The following is a 20,214-nucleotide window of genomic DNA, read 5'->3' on the forward strand; positions in this document are numbered from 1 at the left end:
AGGCTATGCAATAGAACTATGAAGTGGGACTTGAGGTGCCCTCACAGGAGCTGGAAGAATTTAGGCAAGTAGAGAGCTAGGGGAAGGTGTTCTGAATCATTAACAGCTCAGCAAGACCAGTTCAATCTGATCCAACTGTGAGTCTGGAAATATTGCCTAATTATTAACTAGCAGGTGAAAGAACAGAAAACAAACCTCTGGTGTCACTGCCAGGCTTCCATCTGGCTGCAGGACCATTAGGGGGCCCTTTAAATTATGGCTCATGGGCAATAAAAAGAAGACATAGCTTTTGCTTACTAAATTAGCAAATTATTTGAAATACCCCCCAGAGTTAGCAAGTATGCTAAAGAGAAGATATTCCGGCATCTCTGATGATAGTATAAATTGTAAAACTCTTTTGAAAATAATTTTGTGATGTCTCAGGAGTAGCTGAAATGATCATATCATTTGTTGACTTGGAAACTGACCTTAAAGACATATTTTAAATGGGGAAAAATGTCAAAGTTAAGAACTGCAGAGTTGTTTATACTATGTGAAAATCAGGAAGAGCTCAAAGACTAACAACAGAGTCGCCAAAGTAAAGCAAATAGATGGGTAAGATCATTTTTCACTATGGAGACAGTAAAGGTTAAAATAATTTTAAATATCTACCATTGGTGTGAGTATAAAATGGGTTCAATTTTGTACAGAACAATTTGGCAATATAAAATTTTTAAATCTATACTTCTCTGATTCAGTCTTAGAAACTTAGAGAAGGGAAATGATTATATAGTTAAAATGCTTATAATGTGTAAAAGATCCCAAGGCATCTCTTAATTTCCTTTTTTAAACATTGGATCCTTGAAAAAAAGATAGCACAATAGATATTATTGATAGGCCCATTTTCTAATGTAGAACCCGAAGGTCATAGAGATTAAAGGATTTACCCTTACTAGCCCTAATTTTATATGCCTAGCAAGTTAAGTAAAATATTTTACTAGTGTTCCATGATGCAGATGGTGGGACTTTCACAAGGCTAATATAGTCATCCGTTTATGTGGAAAAAAAACCCCACCCCTCTTTGTTTAGATGTAGGACTCCATTAAAGGAGGCAAACCACTGGGGTCTGGGGAAATAATGGCTGGCCTATTTTTTTCTGTGGAACAACAGATAACACTACTCCCACTCCATTTGGAGGGAAGGGAGGGAGATAAATGATTTGTTGTTCCTCTGACTTAGCAAGTGTGAAAAAAACAAACAAAAATAACTTGTATACATATAGAAGATGCAATGTGAATGCTTACAAGGAGGTGAGGATTGTGAGAGATCTAGTCTTCACAAGCATTGCATATACTTGGAGAAAAGGTCCAAACAGGGAGGTGAGGCATTATTATTTCACAGCAAGAGAATAATTCTCATCACTTCTAAAAGCCATGTAGACTCCAGTGGGTTTTAATATAATCAACTCATTAACCAAAGTAAATATTTAGAATGTGTTACAGCACAAAGATAAGAAATCAAGGCATATAAATGAGCTTTAGACATATAAAATTACTCTATAGAAGGAGAGATTACTCAAAAGGGAGAAGTGGTGTTGCACCAGATGGCTGTGTCCAATAATAACTTCAGTGGACACATATTATAATGATTCTATTATTTATAAGGAAAATTGTCTGCAAAAATTCAGTCATTTTATATATATATATATATATACACATATATATATGATATATAAATTGTTATATAATATAAATATATATAACCATTTTGGCAAATATAAGACTGTGTCAGTCAATAATGTATTTCATTTTGAGTTTTAAAATCCTCCTCATTTATGGAAGTGGCTCATTTATCTGATCGTTACCATTGTAATTAGCTAGTTATTAATAATAGAAAAGAGCAAAAGGGAGGCCAGACATTATAGGCATGTCATTTGGGTAGCTTCACCAGGGAGCTGCAGTTTTACACTCCCCAGGGAACCACCCGCCCCTTCCCTGCAGTTCACTGGGGGAAAGGACCAAACAAAGGGGAAGATGGGTTCATGTGCAGTGAGTAGGGTTGACAGAGGGAAGCTGCTTGCTGCCAGTCAAACCTGAGAACAGAGACCATTGGCCAGAGTGGGCAGGGTCACTGCAAGTCTGAGAAAATTTGGGAATACAGAATCCGCCTAGACCAGGGGTGGAGAATCTTTTTCCTGCCAAGGCTATTTGGATATTTATAACATCATTGACTTAACTCACTCAATAAAAATGTATGTTGCTATGAAAAAAACTCCTAAATTTATTGAATTTCAACTCCTGCCAGCAATTGCCTTGGCAGGACCAGACCAAATGATTTCACAGCCTTATACAGCCCTCGGGCCAGACATTCCCCACCCCTGCCCTAGACAATGGAGCTCTCGCTCTTGGTGCTCTTGGCTTTCTGGTTTCTTTGGTTTTACTCCTGTTTACTTTCATTCACCCATGTTCCCTCTATAGCCATGTGGCCCTGTGGACCCCACACACAATGGACTGATGGACTGCAGCAGGGAACACAAGTTGGGCTAACCTGATGCTGGGTTAGACTGTGAAGACATGGAATAGGAACTCCAGGCAGTGGCTTTAATCCTAGCCGTATTAAAGTCACAGCTACTCTTCTTCCATGGGTAATGGGACCTTGGAAACTCAGGGGTAGAATTCCATAGAAATATGGGGAACTCTGAAAACTCATATTCCAGCAGCACCCCAAGAACTCCACTCGCATCAGCAATCGGTGGGGACAAGGAGCTCTCCCCACCAATAACAATCCCGGAATAAGGGATTCAATTTCACCATATGTAACATGGACTGCTAAGCTTTGTCCAAATCAGGAGCTTTGGGGTTTCTTACTTTCTACAATAGCCCCTCTATCCAATCAAATACTTCTTCCTACCAATGGATATTTCCAAAAGTTTATTGTCCTACTTACTCTACTTTGTCTTAATGTTCTCTTGATTGCATATCATACTCAAGTTATCTCTAAATTTACCTGCCTCCTTTCTAGACAAACATCTTCAAAGACTTGACTATAAAAGATGTTTCTGTTTTTCATTTGTCATTATTCTTTCTTTCCCTCCCTCCCTTCCTACTTTCCTTCCTCCCTCCTTCTTTCCTTCCTCTTTTTTTTCAGAAAAGTGGTTTACTAGTGGGTCAAAATTTAAATGTAAAACAAAAATGAAAAATAGTCACCATTCACATCACAAAGGTACTATTACTACTGATAAGCTATTTTCTTTGCCCTTTATGGCTTTCATAGGGCCTCCCTGGGCACCATCCCACCTGGTCCTTATGATATCCTTCCATTTTTAACTCACAAACCTGCTTCTGCCCCTACAACTGCACCAAATGGCTCTTGTTAAAGTCACCAGTGCCTTCCCCCATTGCAGCCTTTTACTTGACCTTTCCTAAGAAATCATTCCTGCTGGCTACTACATGGATGACATATATGGCTTGGTTCCCAAAATGTCACAGTTTTGTTTTCGGTCTAATTTTTTGGCTGTTTCTTCTCCTCAACATCTTTTACTGGCTTATGTCCTTCTTTCTAAAACTTAAATGCTAAAATTTTTCAAAGCATACTCCCACACTCTCCTCTTTCTCTGTTCTCCTCATGCCAGTTCCCCCATGGCCATAGTGCCAATCATGTCCTACCTGCTGTTGAACACAGATATCACTATATGTATAAATGTGTGGCTCACCTTTCTGTCACTCAGACACATATACCCATCTTTCTTCTTCATATCGCCACTTAGATGTCTCGTGAGAGCTCAAACCTGAGATGTACAAATCTGAATTTGTGACTGTCCCCTTTATTTATTCCTCCTGTGTTTCTCATTTCATGCAATACGACCACCATTTACTCAGTTACTTAAGATAAAACTTGGATTCATCTCTAATCCCTTTTCTCTCATCTAATCAGGAAGTCCTAAATCCTCTACCTGAAAAATGTATCACAAATCATTGTACTCTCTTCAGCTTTACTACCATCCCCTAGTCAAAACCTCACCCCTTGCTTATCTGGACTTGCATGGACTCTACTCATTCCCTCACTTTCATTCCCACTGACCCTTAAAATCCATTCTCTTTTAACATTCCGATTCCATCATGGAACACCTGTGTTGAGTGAATGAACAAAAACAAACAAATAAACAAACAAACAAACTCCAGTTAACCTTAAAATTAAGCCAAACTCTTTCCCAGGACAGCCAAGGCCTCTGACCACCTGTTCAAACTCTTCTCATAACAGTCTCCACCTCGTCCACCAAACTGGCCCTCTAGTTGATCTTCAAGTATGTCAAGCTCCTTCTGCCTTGAGTGTCCTTTCATACATTCTTCCTCCCACTCTTTCCAGAGCTGGCTCCCTCTCATCCCCCAGGATCTTAGCTTGAATTTTGTCTCCACAGAGAACCTTTTCCTGATTATGTGAAGAACCATGGCAGATATTCCCCTTTATGCTCTATCATTGCAACATCCTATTATTTACTTCATAGTAATAATTATAATTTTTAATGATATACTTATTAATTTGCTCACTATTTGTCTTCACCATCAGAGTATGAGCTGAGAAAGAAATAATTTTAGTTCTTCACAATGAAAGCTAGTCAACAAGTATGGAAGGAAGAAAGGAAGGGAGGTAAGATGAGAGGGAGGGATGTAGGAAAGGGAGAAAGGGAGGATAAAAGGATGGAAAGATGGATATTGTCAAACTATGACAATAGAAATACTATGGCATCCCTAAAAGTGTGTATGGGGGAGGTATAATATTAATTCAAAAATCCATTTCTTTTTCTTCAGAATAAAATTTTAGTTTCAATATTTTCTGTACATTTTGGCTTGCTTTATCTATACACATTAAAATATGTTTTTCCTTAAAAGCTATAATTTCTTTACAAATTTGTTTTTTCATTCAAAGTGTAAAATGAATGATTCTATTAAGAAGTATTTTTTAAAGATCCCTTTTCTGTGTTCTTTTTTTCTGTCCTTAGACCAAAAAATACTAGTGTGAGGTTGCTAGAATGGATGGTCCCCTATCTTGGCCATTATAAGTTGGTACCAAAGAGTTTGAGGCAAACTCAGGCACAGCTCTGCAGGTATTTCTGATATTTTGAATTAGTCATTATATGTAATTCATATATAAAGGTGGATCACAAAGATTAAGAAAAATAATATGAGGCATTGTATGTTTTTGATTGCTGATGGAAAAAAATAATTTTTAGCTAAAACACAGCAGTAGTTCCCTTGACATGCATTTGGCTGGAAGTACAAGTATCTGGGAACAAGTAACTTACATGTTCTTCGAGCTGCCAGCTGTGGACTTCAGTAGGAAAAGTAAGCAACTTCTGCTATGAGCATGGGAATAGTATTAAGAGACATTTGCCACCGGGAGGATATCACCAAGTTTTAAATGAAATATTGTATCTGAAATTGCTTAGAAAAATTAAACACTAAGTACCTATGAGAAATTACTATCTGAAGTCCTCTCTAACTCCCAAGTCTTATTATTTCTACTGAGTTGGTAATATCAATGGATACTACATTACAATAAATTCTTAATCATCCATACTTCAGTTATTTTTTTGCCCCAAGTCTTGTTTTCAGATTCTCATTAACAACTGGAACAAGCATGGCCTTATTTACTGTTCCTTGCTAAACATGGGGCCCAGCAGGAGGCTATTTAAAACAGACCACTGAGTTTATGCATCCAGGGAAGGAGCCAGGCACACAGACTGTCCAGGTGTGGCACAAATGCTGCGGCTCTTTCCTGAAGTTCAAACATGGGCTTGAGTACAGCAAGAGCTTTGCAAAGGAGGTAAGAGGAAATGTACATCTCTGGTTCCTTCTTACTCATATTTTTACAGAGCTCCTAATTTTCTTCAAGGAACTCTAAATTCAAAAACCAGGTATAGCCATGATGAAGGCAATTACAAATAAAAACAAGCAAGGCTACGTATTTGGAATTTTAGGTGGTCTGTCTGTACCGTATTTTCCAATGATGGGAAAAAATGGAATACAAAACGCTCTGCTCACACCCTTCTTAAGAGTGCATGAACAGCCCTGACCGGTTTGGCTCAGTGGATAGAGCGTCGGCCTGCAGACTGAAGGGTCCCAGGTTCAATTCCAGTCAAGGGCATATACATTGGTTGCGGGCACATCCCCAGTGGAGGATGTGCAGGAGGCGGCTGATCGATGTTTCTCTCTCATCAATGTTTCTAACTCTCTATCCTTCTCCCTTCCTCTCTGTAAAAAATCAATAAAATATATTTTTTTAAAAAAGAGTGCATGAACTGAGACCCTCCAGTTTCTAGCATCTACACTGATGCTCATTTTATATTTGCCTTTAACTATTGGTTACTCACCAGGAATAACCACTGCTGTGTCAAATGAGCAGTAATATGTCCTTCCTTCTCTTATAACTTGATTCTTCAAAGACTAGAAAGATTTAAGTTCCTCACCACGATTCTCCCACGTCACTCACATGGCTACCTGTGTGATGAACTCTGTAGGTGCTCTCTGGATCTATTAGAACAAATACACAAACAAACAAAAACACAACCACCACCAAAAAGATTATCTTAATTATAGAGATACCCTTCTGGTGGTTCCTGCTAAAAGTTCCTCTCTTGCTTTATTTAAGGCATTAACTGGGTGCTGTCCACTCTAGCATTGTGCGTAGTAATGTCTTATGATTTGATTTCTATGATTTTCCTAAATCACAGAATTTCAGTGCTTTAAGGGAACCTGACACCCTCATTTGGCAGGTAGGTATAGCAAAGCCCTTGAAATCTGTGTGACTAGCCCCTGGTCCCTTAGCCACCATGTGACAGAGCAGAGAAGGAATAACCATGTTTCTTGTCTCTGGCGCTCTGCTTCCTCCTTTGTTACTGATTGGCTTTTTCTGTACCTCCATGCCCTTCTCAGTCTTTGCTGGTCAGTCAGGGCCTGCTGCACACACTGGGCTCTTCCCCTTGCTCCTACGGAGACTCTGGCCTGCCCCTCTCCTGGCCCAGTTCCAGCAAGATGACACAGAAATCCAGACAAGGATGAAATCATCGTCTTCCTCTATTATTTTTCTAAATTGCTTTTTTCCTACCCATGACTAGGCAGTATTTTCTCACAGCTGGGGATGAACAAATTCAAAAGATGTTCTCAAATACATGGTTTCCAAGAGAGAGGCCACTAAGTTTGAAAATACAAAATGAACATTTTTGAGTGATTTCACAGCCCATGGAAATGTCTCTGGTTAGAACCTCATCAGCAATGATTCACTCTGTGAGAAGATCCCCTGTGGAGACTTTAGTCACCTCACGTTAGGGCGTTGAGGCCTAGTTTTCCTGCTGAGATGGAATACATGACTAGGAAGCATTAACTGATGGAGGCCACAAGAGTCCCATCCCGTGAAGTGAGGAATATTTCTTTAAAGATGCCCTTATGGTCTGAAAGATTTATGAATTTGAAGACTACAGTATTTCGCCTTTCCCTTAAGGATAAAGTGTCCCTTTGCCCCACAAGCATCAACTTTCAGAAGTAAAGCTTCAAGGTCAAAATGTTTCTTCTATGGCAGCAAGCAAATGTCCCTGATGAGGAGGAAAATATAGTTGATTACAGTTCAAGCTTCTGTGTCTTGATGTCCAGGACATCCTTTTCCAAGATAAAACCTGACTAAATGAGATTTTACCAATTGCTTGAGCATAGTAGATACTTAACATATGCTTTTTACATTTGCATCTGCAGTTACCTTTTAGGTACTTTTTGCTTTAGGCTCAGCTGCTTTATAAAACATTTTCAGTTGTAAAACTGCATTGTAGTTAAGACTACAGAAATGTAGCATGAGGCAAGCTTCCCCACCCATTCCCAAGCCAAATGGGCTATTTCTGTTGCTGTTGTTACTTCCCACCAGCTCAGCCTCTGAAGGAGGTAACTGACATCACTTAAATCAGCTTTAGGGAGCCACAGTCTTAGGCTTTAGTTGTAGTCTCCGGGACCTCGTGTTTTTGAAGGTCTGAAATAGGCCCTGAAATCTACAGTCCAGGACCAGTTGATCAGTGACTTATGGAAAACACTGAGTAATGCTGTCGCAGAGCTACAGCTGACGGGCAGGCCCTGGGTGCAGTGGACGCCTCCACGTGGCTTCTGGAAGGGAATGGTTGGCACTGCTCCTAGAACAGGGAAAAAGTCCGGACAAAGGAATCGTTTTTCACAGGAGCCAAGTCTTCCTTTTTTATTCCTTTAAAATAGGGAGTCATCCAAAGTCCCCCTACTCCCCTTCCCTATTCCTTCTTAAACTCTTCAGGGATAGCAAAGAAAACGAAAATGCTTGGGTTCCTCCAGTATGTCCCACACTTTATATGACCAGTTCTGAAAGCTGCAATCATTCTCTGATATTGATATTATCTCCCTCTTTACAGACAAACTCAGAGAAGTGAAATTTATATTCTACATTCCACGGAAGAAAAAATAACTATATTTCAGAAGACTATATTATATTATGTAAGCATTTGAAAAGGACTTTCATTATATAACCTCTCTAGCCAACAAGGATATATAGGCTGTGGTCACCCATGAAAAGTTACTTGCGGAGCCCTGATTTGGTTTAAGTGATGTCTATGACCTTGTGTGCTACACAGTACAGGCCGAAGCAAATATTTTTTGGAAACAATTTTCTCCAAATTCTCTTATCTCTAGAAACACTGTAGACATACACATTGTAAACGCAGCACGAGAATGACACTCCAGGAGGATGTTTTTGTCCCCAGAACCTTGGCAATTCCTGACACATAGTAGGTGCTCCATGTTCCAGTCCCATGTGGACATAGCTAGGCCCTCTACTCCATAATCTCTTTCTGGACTTCCATCAGCCCTCTAGATGGACTCCCAGACTCCTTTCTTGCCATTCTTCAGTCCAGCCCTATAAAACAACTCAAGTAATTAAAACAAAATTAAGTCAGTTAGAGCGTACCTCTCCACTTATAATCTTTCCAAACTTTGCAAACAATATCTGTCCTCTTTACTGTGGCAGGCATGATCTGGTCCCAGCCAATCTACTAGCCTCACCCCACCCAGGCCCTCTTGCCCTCATATACCACCTTTTACTTCCTTAAAGGAGCCACGCTTCTATCATGTCAGGCCTTTGTGCAGAGCAATTCTGCTTTTAGAATTATCTTCCCAAATTACCCTTTTCTTCCTGCTCTTCCCTCCTGCCACCTGGATAACTGTCATTTATCTTTTGGGTCTTAGCCTAAATATTGCCTCTTCAGAGAAGCTTTTTTTTTTTAAAAAAAAATTATTTATTTATTTATTTATTTATTTGATTTTATTTTTATTTAATTGTTTTAGAGGAAGGGAGAGGGAGAGAGAGATAGAAACATCAATAATGAGAGAGAATCATTGATCAGCTGCCTCCTGCACGCCCCCTACTGGGGATTGAGCCCACAACCCGGGTATGTGCCCTGACTGGGAATCAAACCGTGACCTCCAGTTCATAGATTGATGCTCAAACACTGAGCCACGCCAGCAGGGCCAGAGGAGCCTTTTCTGAGCCTCCAGCACCTCCCAGCTAAGTTAGGCTTCCCCATCCCTTTTTTGTAATACCCCACAATTATAATTAAATAATCATCTGCATAATTATTTGAATAACATCTGTTTCTTTAGAAATATCTATTCTCCACAGGAGTATCACCTGTCTGTTGTGTAAATTGCTATTTCTCTAGTGCCTTGTAAAATACACTGTATATTTTGAACTTCCAGTAACACTTTGGTGAATGAATAAATATACCAATGTACTTGTCCTAATGTCCTGGGGAGAAAAGGGTAAATAACTCTGGAAAGTGTAACGGAACTGTCAAGAATATAGGAAATCAGGGACATAAATTGTGAAACATAAGTCAACAGCCTATTTGTTTTCTGACACTTGATAATGAGAAATCTTTCAACAAATGGAAAATAAAAACAAAAGAGGACTCTGAGCATTATCTTATAGAGAGCTCAACAGCTATAAACCAGGCTATCTGAGTCCCCTGAATCACTCCAGTGTCAGAGTATGTCACCATTAATATCTGAGGGGACTGAAGAAAGGAAGTTTGTTGGTTTGAGTATCATTTTCACTTTAAAAACAAGTATGTGGGATGGTTTATCAACAGACAGTCCATCTAAATATCTGTGAGCTGATGAAATGGTTTCAGTGTAGAATCTTAGATTATATTTGTTATATCTAGGACTTTTTTTCCCTCAGTTCAGACCTTGCAGCCCGGCAATAGACAGGAATCTAGTGGGATAAAAGAGAGGATGTAGAGAGAAAAAATATGTGGAGACACAACTGGAGGTTGGGCTGACACTTGAGTGAGCAGCTAGGGGTCTATTTCTAATTTCACAGCAAAAGTGTTGCCAGGGGAGAAAGGCACACAGTGTCAGTGACTGCCCGCATGCTGAGGCTGTTAAAGTTGCATCTCCATCCACCCTTCTTTTGTGAGTCCTAGAACCTAAATGTGACTGCCTACCGCATGTTTTCTTTCAACTGGCTATTCAAATTCAACACATCCAAAAAGAAACCACCTTCCCCAACCCATTTTTTTTCTTCTAGCCTTCCCCATCTCAGTAAAAGACCCCACCACTTACACAACTTCCAAAGCTAGAAACGCAGGAGTCATTGTAGGTTCTCCACTCTCTTTACATTCTGTGTGGGCTCATTCATTAATTCCTGCTATTTCTATAATTCAGTGTCTCACGGGTCCCTTCACTTCTCTCCATCTCCATTGCCATGATCATTATTGCCATTACTGCCATTATTTTCTCTTATCTGAGTAACTGCTACAGCCCCCATCCCATCTCCTTGCGACCAACCTTTCCACACTCCCATTAGTTATCTGCAGGACTTACAAAAGTGCTTGATAAAAATGCAGCTCTAATCATACTACTCCCCTGCTTAACACTCTCCAGTGACATCCTACAGCACCTTTATCTGTTAGTGGCAGAACCACTTATCATGTTGATTTGTATTTTGCTTATTTACCCTTCTCTATGTCTCCCAGTAGACTCTAAAACATGAAAGTAAGGTGTATGTCTCATATTCCTGTATTCAGCACAACATCTGGCTCAATAAATCCCAGTTAAAAGAGTGATGCTTTAGGAGATGACAGAATTTAACAAATGCCTCTTCAAATCTGGCATATTAAGGAGGATCAAGGTGTTCCTGGGAGGATTAAACAACCCAAGAAGGAAACTAAAAAAAATATTCAAGGAAGCAGAGAGTAATAAAAATGCATCAGTGAATGGGAGAGGGTAAAGGGGAGACTGTAACTCATGTTAACCTTCCCCTCCCCCCATGAGTTACAAAGCTAACCTCTCCTCAGAGTGGCAGGGCACAGAGGCAGTGATAGTAAACTCAGGGCTTCTGAAGAAGAAACAGCAAGGTATGAGCCAAAGGACAATTCAGAGTGTTCACATCTACAAGATGTTCTTTTCTTGGTTCCATGCTAGTCCCTGATAAGGCATGTGGCACTGTTTTGTTTATAGCCTTTCATAGCTAATAGGGAGGTGTGATGCTTGTTCAGAACATGTATTTGAAATATAACAAATGGCATGCCTAGAAACTTGGGGTAAAAGATATGTCAACTTAAAGCCAATAACAACTAATGGGGAATTGCTGACATTAGGGAAAAAATTTTTCAAAAAGTTTAGAGACAAGCAAGGTATAATCTCATGGCCAGGGTATTATCCAGAAAGCATTACAGTTCCCATGCATGCCTGGACAAGAAAGTTAAAACCTGGAGACTCAGCTGCTTTTCAACTCTTCCAGTTGATGATTGTAGCTTTGGAAAAGAAGCCAGGGTATATAGGAAGGGAGCAGCTGGTTCCACAGATGGTTTCAAAACTCAGGATGCAATATTCTGGATGTCAGCTTATGACCCCAGAGGTGGGGGCTCCTGGAAAGTGAGAGTGCAGGTCATAGAAAACTGGGAGGGCTTCAGGCAACCCCTGACCACAAGAGGGTTATTTTGAAATGTGAGATTATGGAGTGACACTGTTCAGTCAAAACACAAACAAAATTGTAAACTAGATCACAGGGAAGGTATCACTTATGGCAGAGAAAGACAGATGGTACTGGAAAAGCATCTCCACTGCTGGTGTGAAAATTTGGTAGATGGCTATATTCTAGTGTCTCCTGAGATGCTAACAGATTTTTTTTAAAGGCTGACTTAAGTTTGGGGAATCCTACATACTAGATATGACTTTGGAAACTACACTTTGCACATTAGCATAATAAAGGCTCTGAGGAAACACACAAAGAAAAAAATTGCTTAATTTAAACACAAAGTTTACCACAGTTGTTAGACCATGTAAATCAGGGGTCCTCAAACTACGGCCCACGGGCCACATGCAAATACAAATATTGTATTTGTTCCTGTTTTGTTTTTTTACTTCAAAATAAGATATGTGCAGTGTGCATAGGGATTTGTTCATAGTCCGGCCCTCCAACGGTCTGAGGGACAGTGAACTGGCCCCCTGTTTAAAAAGTTTGAGGACCCCTGATGTAAATGCTTATATGACACCTGCCCTACCTAACAACAACTGTGGGACACAGATGTTCCCACAGAGCAGTTTAGAAAACCTGGATCTACACTCTGGACCCCGAGAAAGAAGATACCTGCTAAGAAGAGCTCCTGGTGGCTAATTGGCTAAAATTTAAAAAACAGAATCCAGCAGCCATTTCTACACAGGGGCCTCTCATGAAAACCACACTTCAGTGAGAAGCCTGCACTGAACTGACTGCCTGCACTGTTTCTGCCAGCTGACCCAGCCTTTATAAAGGAGTTATGGAATCCTATTTCAATCAATAGGATTGAGGTGGTCTCCATCCAATCAGAGCTACACTGACCACTCAGAGCAGTTCTATTCTGACCAATCAGGAGCGTGCCTTTTGCATCAATCAAACTTCAAGGATTTGGAGTCCTAGTTTGCACGAGGACAAACCAATCAGCAACCAGGGGCAGAACCTTTATCTGTATAAGTCAGCTCCCCTCTGGCTCTGGGAGTGTGCTTTCCCTTTCCACCCAAGACTAAAAACTGTGTTTCCCTGGCTGGAGCTGAAACACCAAAGATGAAACACCAGAGATGTCTCATGCAGCAGAGCAGAGCAAACCAGCATAGAGCAGAGCAGACCTGTACAGAACAGAGGGAGCAGAGCAGAGCAGAGCTATCTAGCTGGAGAGGGGCCTGGTCCCAGGGCCTCCTAACAGCCAAGCTGTTTTCACAGCTGTGCTGAATCACAATTAAGCAGTTTGCACTGCGTAAAGTTTCCTTCTCCACTGAACCTCAAATTGGGGAAGCCTACTGATGTTGAATTGATGCCAACAACCATAAATTGATAATGCCCATGCACAAAGTAATAAGAACAAATCAACAACAATAAAAATTCTACAAAACGAAAAGTATGGGGAATAAAATAAACACAAAACAATAACATAGGAGGTAAATATCTTATAGATAAACCAAGACTTTGGAGTATGGGATTTAATATAATGATATATTTCGGATAAAATAAACAAACTCAACGTAATGATCTCAAGTAGTACTGCATATTGAAGAAAGTAAAAGGGAAGTTCCTGAAAGTGGAAATGGGATTGTAGAGGGGAACATCTGGATGATGAAGTGGGAGGAAAATGGAAGAGGTGGAATTGTGGGAGCTTACAATTACAGCTCAGAAAGGCATGTAATAAGTGATCTGATGTCCTGAAAAATCACTTTGCTAAAATCAGAGAATTTGAAACTATACACTTTGCTTTGCTAATAATTTTAGTAAACAGAAAAAGTAGTAAGGAATGGGTTTAGTGTCAGTTTAATTTTAACTAATAGGGGAAGAGTAGTTGGTCATTTAGAAATATCAGAAACTTTGAGAGAAAGCCAAGTGCTCATAAAATCCAGCCTCTCCATAATCCTGTCAGAGATATTTTAGAGGAGATTTCTTGGAAGGAAGGTTACACTAAATAATCTTAAAATCCCTCCTGAGACATTAAAGATGGCCTCTAACATTCTACAGCCACACTGAAGAATTCCAGAGGTGGTGGTATGAAAACAGAGAGAAGCAACACTCTGTGGCTCTCTGACTATGCCGGAAAAAAACAAACAGCTGTATTTTATGCAATTTACCATATTTAAATCTCACAATAGTCCCATGAAAGAGATACAATCATCATTGTACAGAAAAGATGAAATGCTTTTATAGTCTTGAAGAAATTAAGGTCTCCAAAGAAATTTGGCTAGTCAGAGGGGAAAAAATGGAATCAGCTTACATGTAAAATTAGAATAATTAAATAAAGTAGGAAATATTTATTCAATGGAGTTTTATAATTTTTAAATATAAAACTGTAAAATGGAAAATAATTTAGAATAAGGTATTAAAATGCATATAGAAAATCTTATATCTAATATGATTAAAATATTTGTACAGGAAAAAAAAAAAAAGCCTGTAAGAAAATACATGAACACTAATAAAATAAAACAGAGCCTGACCCTGAGATACTGCATACCCCGCTGCTGGCAGCCAGCCCTGAGAACAAAGCGAAGTTGGAAGATAAAGAAGGGATTCTTAGGAAGACCATGAAAGGCAGTTTGGCTAATAAGGAGATACAGAACGTAATTCAGGACAGATATGGTAAATCTTCTATAATGAGTAGGGCTGTAATCCTTTACATGGTAAGTTGCTGAGAAAATCATGAATTGGTCATGGTTAAAATGTCAGAAGACTCAAAATAATAAGAAAAAATAATGAATTGTTGAGGTGTGGCTCACTCTGGAAGCCACCCAACATTTTCTGAGAGAAGTGGGAGGTGGAGACAAAAGTAAAGTAATTTCTGTTACATGAATATTTCAATTATGTGAATAGAAAATGAGGAAGAATGTGGGTAGAAAAATTCAAATCTTTATTCTCAAGTTGTTAGAAGCAAGTATCTGTCTAGATTAGCTTTGGGAAAAAGGAGTCTGAATAAACACACATTTAAAGCATCAGAAATGTCAATCATGTGCATATACACACATCCCATAGCAGACTAATCTTCAATTGTATGACTTTTATAACATTTTGGAGAATTTTATAAGTATCTTAAGTATAATATTTTATAACTCAATTTTTGACTTTCCTTTTGCTGTCTCTCACTTTCCCCATCTCCCATCCTCTCTTGCGTTCATTCTTGTTATATTTAAGAATTTTATATATTTTTATATATGTGTATATGTATACATATGTGTGTACATATATGTACACATATGCATAAAATTATGTATAATTTACTATAGCTAGTTTAGATTTTCACATCTATGGCCAATATTGACCAAAAAGAAAAAAGAAAGAAACTAAATGCTTAGTCAATTCAGCACAAACTACACAGGCCTGTAGGCATGGAACGTAGTATTATAATTGACTGTCACCTCTCTATTGCACATTCTGGAAGGGCAAGGACCATGCCTGTTTTGTTTACTGCTGGAGTCCCTGCACCAGGATAGTGTCTCAATAAATATGTGTTGAATGAATGAAGGAATGAAGGAAGGAGTGAATACAAACAAATCCTATGTATCTTTCCAGACAGCTCAACTCCCATCTTCCTGATAACATCTTCCTCAGAGTCTCAGTAATACATCTTTCTGGAAATTACTACATTCCTAGCATGAACCACTACTTAACAACTGATTCTACACATTATATTTATGCTGGGTTTTGTTGTTACTGCTGTGTTTTTCAATTTAGGGAGACATGCTCCTCAAGGACACTTGTATAGGTATATCTTTCATTCCTCAAAGCTCTTGTGAGAGGGCACATAGAAAATCTCAATAAACATGTATCAAAGTAAATGATGACTTCCTGCTTTGTGACATTTCTAAACATTTTCCATATTGAATGCATTCTATTTTGATTCCAAAGTGTGGTGGAAAGAAAAGGTGGAACTGAATGGATTTCTAGCTCTGCCACTTCAATGCTGGAAAAGTAACCTGAACTTTGCTCCTCTGATTCCCTGTTTTTAAAATGAGAACATTAACAAGAGCAACAACAATAAGTATCCATCTGTGTCAAAGAGAAGACTGTGAAGTCAAGTGTCATAAGGCATGTGACAGAGTTTTGCAAATTGGAAGGCAAATCTTAGCCCTCTGTTTACCAATTTTAAAAAATATGGAGTTGATGTTGCAATGCTGCAGATGATAGATGCTGCATTCAGCCTTTTTTCTGAGAACGGCTGTTAGGCAAAAGAGCAAGGTGATGAGGAAAAGAATCTCAAGCACAACCTGCCAAACATGCCCCAGTCATAAATCACTGGCCATGCTCAACACTTGCGTGCAGAGAGATTACTGGGCACCTGTCACCTCCACCCTTTGGCACTGCTGCTTCAAACCCAGGAGAGAGCTTACCAGACACAAGCTGCTGTCCAGGCAACCCCACGGGAACCATGCCCAGGTTATTCATGGCGGTGGCCCAGGCTGTGGGATCTGTCACGGACATGTTGAGCTGGGTTGTGTCTATCGCTATACTCCCCAAACCATCCGCGGCTGCAGGAAAAAAATAAACAATGACTGAGAGTCAATAGGCAAGGTTATTTGTTTGAAAGGAAACCAGGTTTCTAGAGATGTGAGGCTTCATTTAGCATTTTCCCAAACCACAAAAAAAGCACATAATCTATAGCAATGTTTCCTTCAGACATAAGTATAAAGAGTTTCCGAATACATTCTGGGAGGAAACTTAATGACATGTAGTTTATATTGTACACAGAATGCCATTAAGAAAGTACTTCTGGAAAAACGAAGAATCGCTTTCTTCTCCTAGTGAAACAACATCAGTTCAGTTCCAAGGTTTCCAGACAAAGCAGGAATATTCTCGTGGTAACACAATTCAATTGGCTTGGTAGATGGAAAATACATAAATTCTGGAGCAGGCACACCTTTCAACTAATAGAATCTCTAGAATAGTTGTAAGTCATGAAAATGGTCCTGACTGAACTTATTGTTACCTTGTAACAGATTTCCTCCTTTATAAACTCTTTACAGCATTGCATTAAGAAAATGTGACTTCTCCAAAATATTTCTTATAAGCAAGCTTTCACTAAAGCAAAATAAACCAATAAATGACACTACAAATAGCACAGAGCTAAAACAACAACAACACACACACACCACTAAATATGTCAAATTTGACTTAATGTTCTTTGATGTTCACTTGTTCCACAGCCTGATTTCTTTAAGGAGCCCAGGTTTTGGGTTCCATGCATAGTTTCATGCCTAGGCAAGCTTTTCCACTAAGAACTCAAAATGCCTATGTCCTGGGCTGGCCACCGACATTTACCTGCAGCCATCATCTGAGGAAGCCGTTGGGGACACTGGGTGATGCTTTCAAGGCCACCAGCATCTACTACTGAATTACGAGCATCCTGGGGGGCAGGAGCACTTTGAAGGCGGAGTGCAGGGTCCCCACGGAGATCATCAGATTCTGCAAAAAGGGAAAAGGAGTGAAAACCATAATAGTAAACTGAGGGAGCCTTCTAAAGAAAAACTGTTTATTCAAAAACAATCAACAAAGAACAACATCTAATCACAGGCACGGAAGTAGAGCTGTCTCCTGGCTTGGTTTCAGAGCCCTCTGAGAAGGTGGGTCAACTCTCAACCCAGCTAGGGCCAGTGCTGGCTGAATAAACAGCCCATCTGCAGTGAGTGCCTGGCCCCCTACTGAAGAGACTTCACAAATGGGGCTTATCAGTCCCTGCACAGCCTCTTCCACACACTACACATCAATGGAGAGGGCAGACTCAGGGCTAAGTATGATTTTTTTTAAGTTAAAAAATTAACTGATGTTATTTTGGAAGACAGTCATCTGTGAAATATATTCAGAGAGGAAGAAAAAGTATGGAAGAGGGAGAAAAAAAGCAAGAATCTATTCACCCTGAGACTGGTAAAGGAGTGCACCCAAACTACAATAGTCAGGGAAGGCCAAAGGAAGTAATGGTATGCTGCTCATGAAAGAAGATCTAGAGTGTGTTGAGGCAGCAAAGGAAAAGCATTTGTCTTTTTAATTCTATGGAAAGATAAATTTAACTGGTCACAATTTATATATAACAAAATCTAATTTTAATATGTATAAAATTAGATTTTTCAAAGCACATTTCTAACAAAAACAAATAACAATAAAACATCAAATAAAGTTGCAAAGGGCGCGTTTATATCACATTCTTTATAAGATTCTATGCCTTCTCTGCATTCTTAAAAATGCAAAAACGTAACATTCATATGTATTTTAAGTGCACTTGCACCAATCCAAAACTGGATGGTAAAACACGCTGCACTTAGATGACTGATGTGAGCAGTTTGACTTGTAAGTAGATTTAATCTAACAATTGAATTTAAATAATTATTTTTATTTAGGTATAAATTTAGAAAATTTTTAAAACTGTTTCTGTTAATGGATATTCTAGCATTATATGTTATGAGAAAGGCCTTTGATGTAAGGACAGGAAAAAGGCCCTTCTTTTTCCTTGCTGTGGCCTTCCACAATTTATGAGAAGCACTTGGTAATTAAACCCCAAGACTGTTAGCTCCTCTGATTCAAACAGCCCCTCTGTTCAAACTGCAAGACAAGATAAGTTACTCTCAAGGCTACATTCTTGCCTACCTCTCCTCCCCACTGTTTTCACAACTCAGGGATAATTAGCACCAGGGAGTCTGTAGTTAGTAGAAAGTTCCCTTCCTCTTTTCCCTTCAAACAAGCCTCTTTTGAACTCTTCATAACTTTTGCTGTAAGCATGTTTTATAGGCTTGGCAAATATACTGATAAGCCACCTCCCTGGGACATCTGCTGGACTGTCTCAGCCCCAAATCTTCCTCCCTTCTTTATCACCTAGCAATCGCAGCTGTTACCCTTTAAAGGAGGAAGCTGCCTTTTGATTCTTGCCCCTGTATTTATTAGCAATGCACAGACCGTTTCCCTTTGGGGAAAGTAAAATAAGCTCCCTCTCTAGCATCTATCTCTTCTCTCAGTTGTGAATTCTTTCACAGTTCGCATCACCTGACAAACCCTATATGGTCTGTTTGTCAGTGTATCTAGTGTGAAGTTTGGACTTTTTATGGCGCCCTCTTTTATTTCTTTGATTCTTCCATGCAAGAAACAGTAACCCTTTGAATATGGAACTGTCTAAGAACAAATTGTTGACAATTGAGAATACATTTAATTTAAATGAAAGCTTAAGTTTCAATATCTCAACGATATGTGGATAATAAGCAAATTGTTTCCATGCTCTCCACAAATCTCTAGTCCTCAACTAGAGGAGCCTAAGAGATAGTGGAAAATTTTTTTCCATCAGACAAGAGATCCTCACCATATAAAATAAATTCAGTGACATAAATATGTAGCTAACTAAAATATCTGCCCTTTAGCTCCACATACCAGCAATATTTCTGTGATGAAACCAAACCTCAAAGCAATTTTTTTCTGTTTACCTCCAAACATTTCAGAACACCAAAGCAGAGTCTGGCTAGAATGTGTCCATTCTTCTGCTCAAATGGGCCTGTAGTGGAGTCCTTTCAGATGATCAGAAAGTAACTATTTATCTTACTTATCTCCCCAAATGAAGTTTAGTTGACTGGCTTCCTTGTAGCTCAGGTTCTCCCCAATGGGCAATATTCACAATTGTTTTTCTGTACAGTGAATCTCAGTTCTGGACCGCTCTATCAGAGAACATCTCTTTACTCTGTAGGCTTTATGACTGTGCCTGACCAGCCTTGTCTCACGTTGCCTTTTTGATCTAATGTTTTAGAGATAGAGTTCGCTTTCCTTGGCTCTGTAAATGTCTGCCCCAATAGTAGTTTTCACCTTAGTGAGTATGGCTTCTACCCATCTTCACATTGTTCATGCCCATTTTAACAAACTGCTACTGTTTCATTAAAATAAGCATTGGCAAGATGTGGTTTGTAAACCTGGATTTATTCCCATCCAATGAGAAGCTTTGAATTTCAATTTATTACACCTCTTCAATCTACCAATCCAATGGTTTGAATGACACACAACTTTATGTGGCTACTATGTACTTAGAATGGTGACTCTAAAGTAAGTTCTATCACATCTTAGGCATTCCCAATAGTGTCAAGGATGCCATGTAATTCTTTTAAAAAATAAAATTGAGGTGATTACTCAGCTTGCAAGAAAGGTGATGTTTTCAATTAATTACTATCTAGTACGAGAGCTATTTTTGTTCTC

General features: G+C 39.2%; 1 protein-coding gene across 2 annotated transcripts in view; it reads right to left on the reverse strand.

Annotated features, from left to right (window-relative positions):
- Positions 1 to 20,214, reverse strand: part of ENOX1 (ecto-NOX disulfide-thiol exchanger 1) — a 576,449-nt gene that overhangs the window by 203,933 nt on the left and 352,302 nt on the right. For both annotated transcript variants that reach the window (XM_070409022.1, XM_070409021.1), the window contains 2 exons: positions 17,314 to 17,457; positions 16,386 to 16,523 (listed from right to left, as the gene is read on the reverse strand). In XM_070409022.1, the coding sequence (XP_070265123.1) occupies positions 16,386 to 16,523; positions 17,314 to 17,326 (151 nt within the window). In that variant the 5' untranslated portion in view covers positions 17,327 to 17,457. The remainder of the gene's footprint in view (positions 1 to 16,385; positions 16,524 to 17,313; positions 17,458 to 20,214) is intronic.

Source organism: Myotis yumanensis, unplaced genomic scaffold (genome assembly GCF_028538775.1).
Source record: "Myotis yumanensis isolate MYYU_CA2020_CCGP unplaced genomic scaffold, mMyoYum1.0.hap1 SCAF_3, whole genome shotgun sequence".
Lineage (NCBI taxonomy): Eukaryota > Metazoa > Chordata > Mammalia > Chiroptera > Vespertilionidae > Myotis > Myotis yumanensis.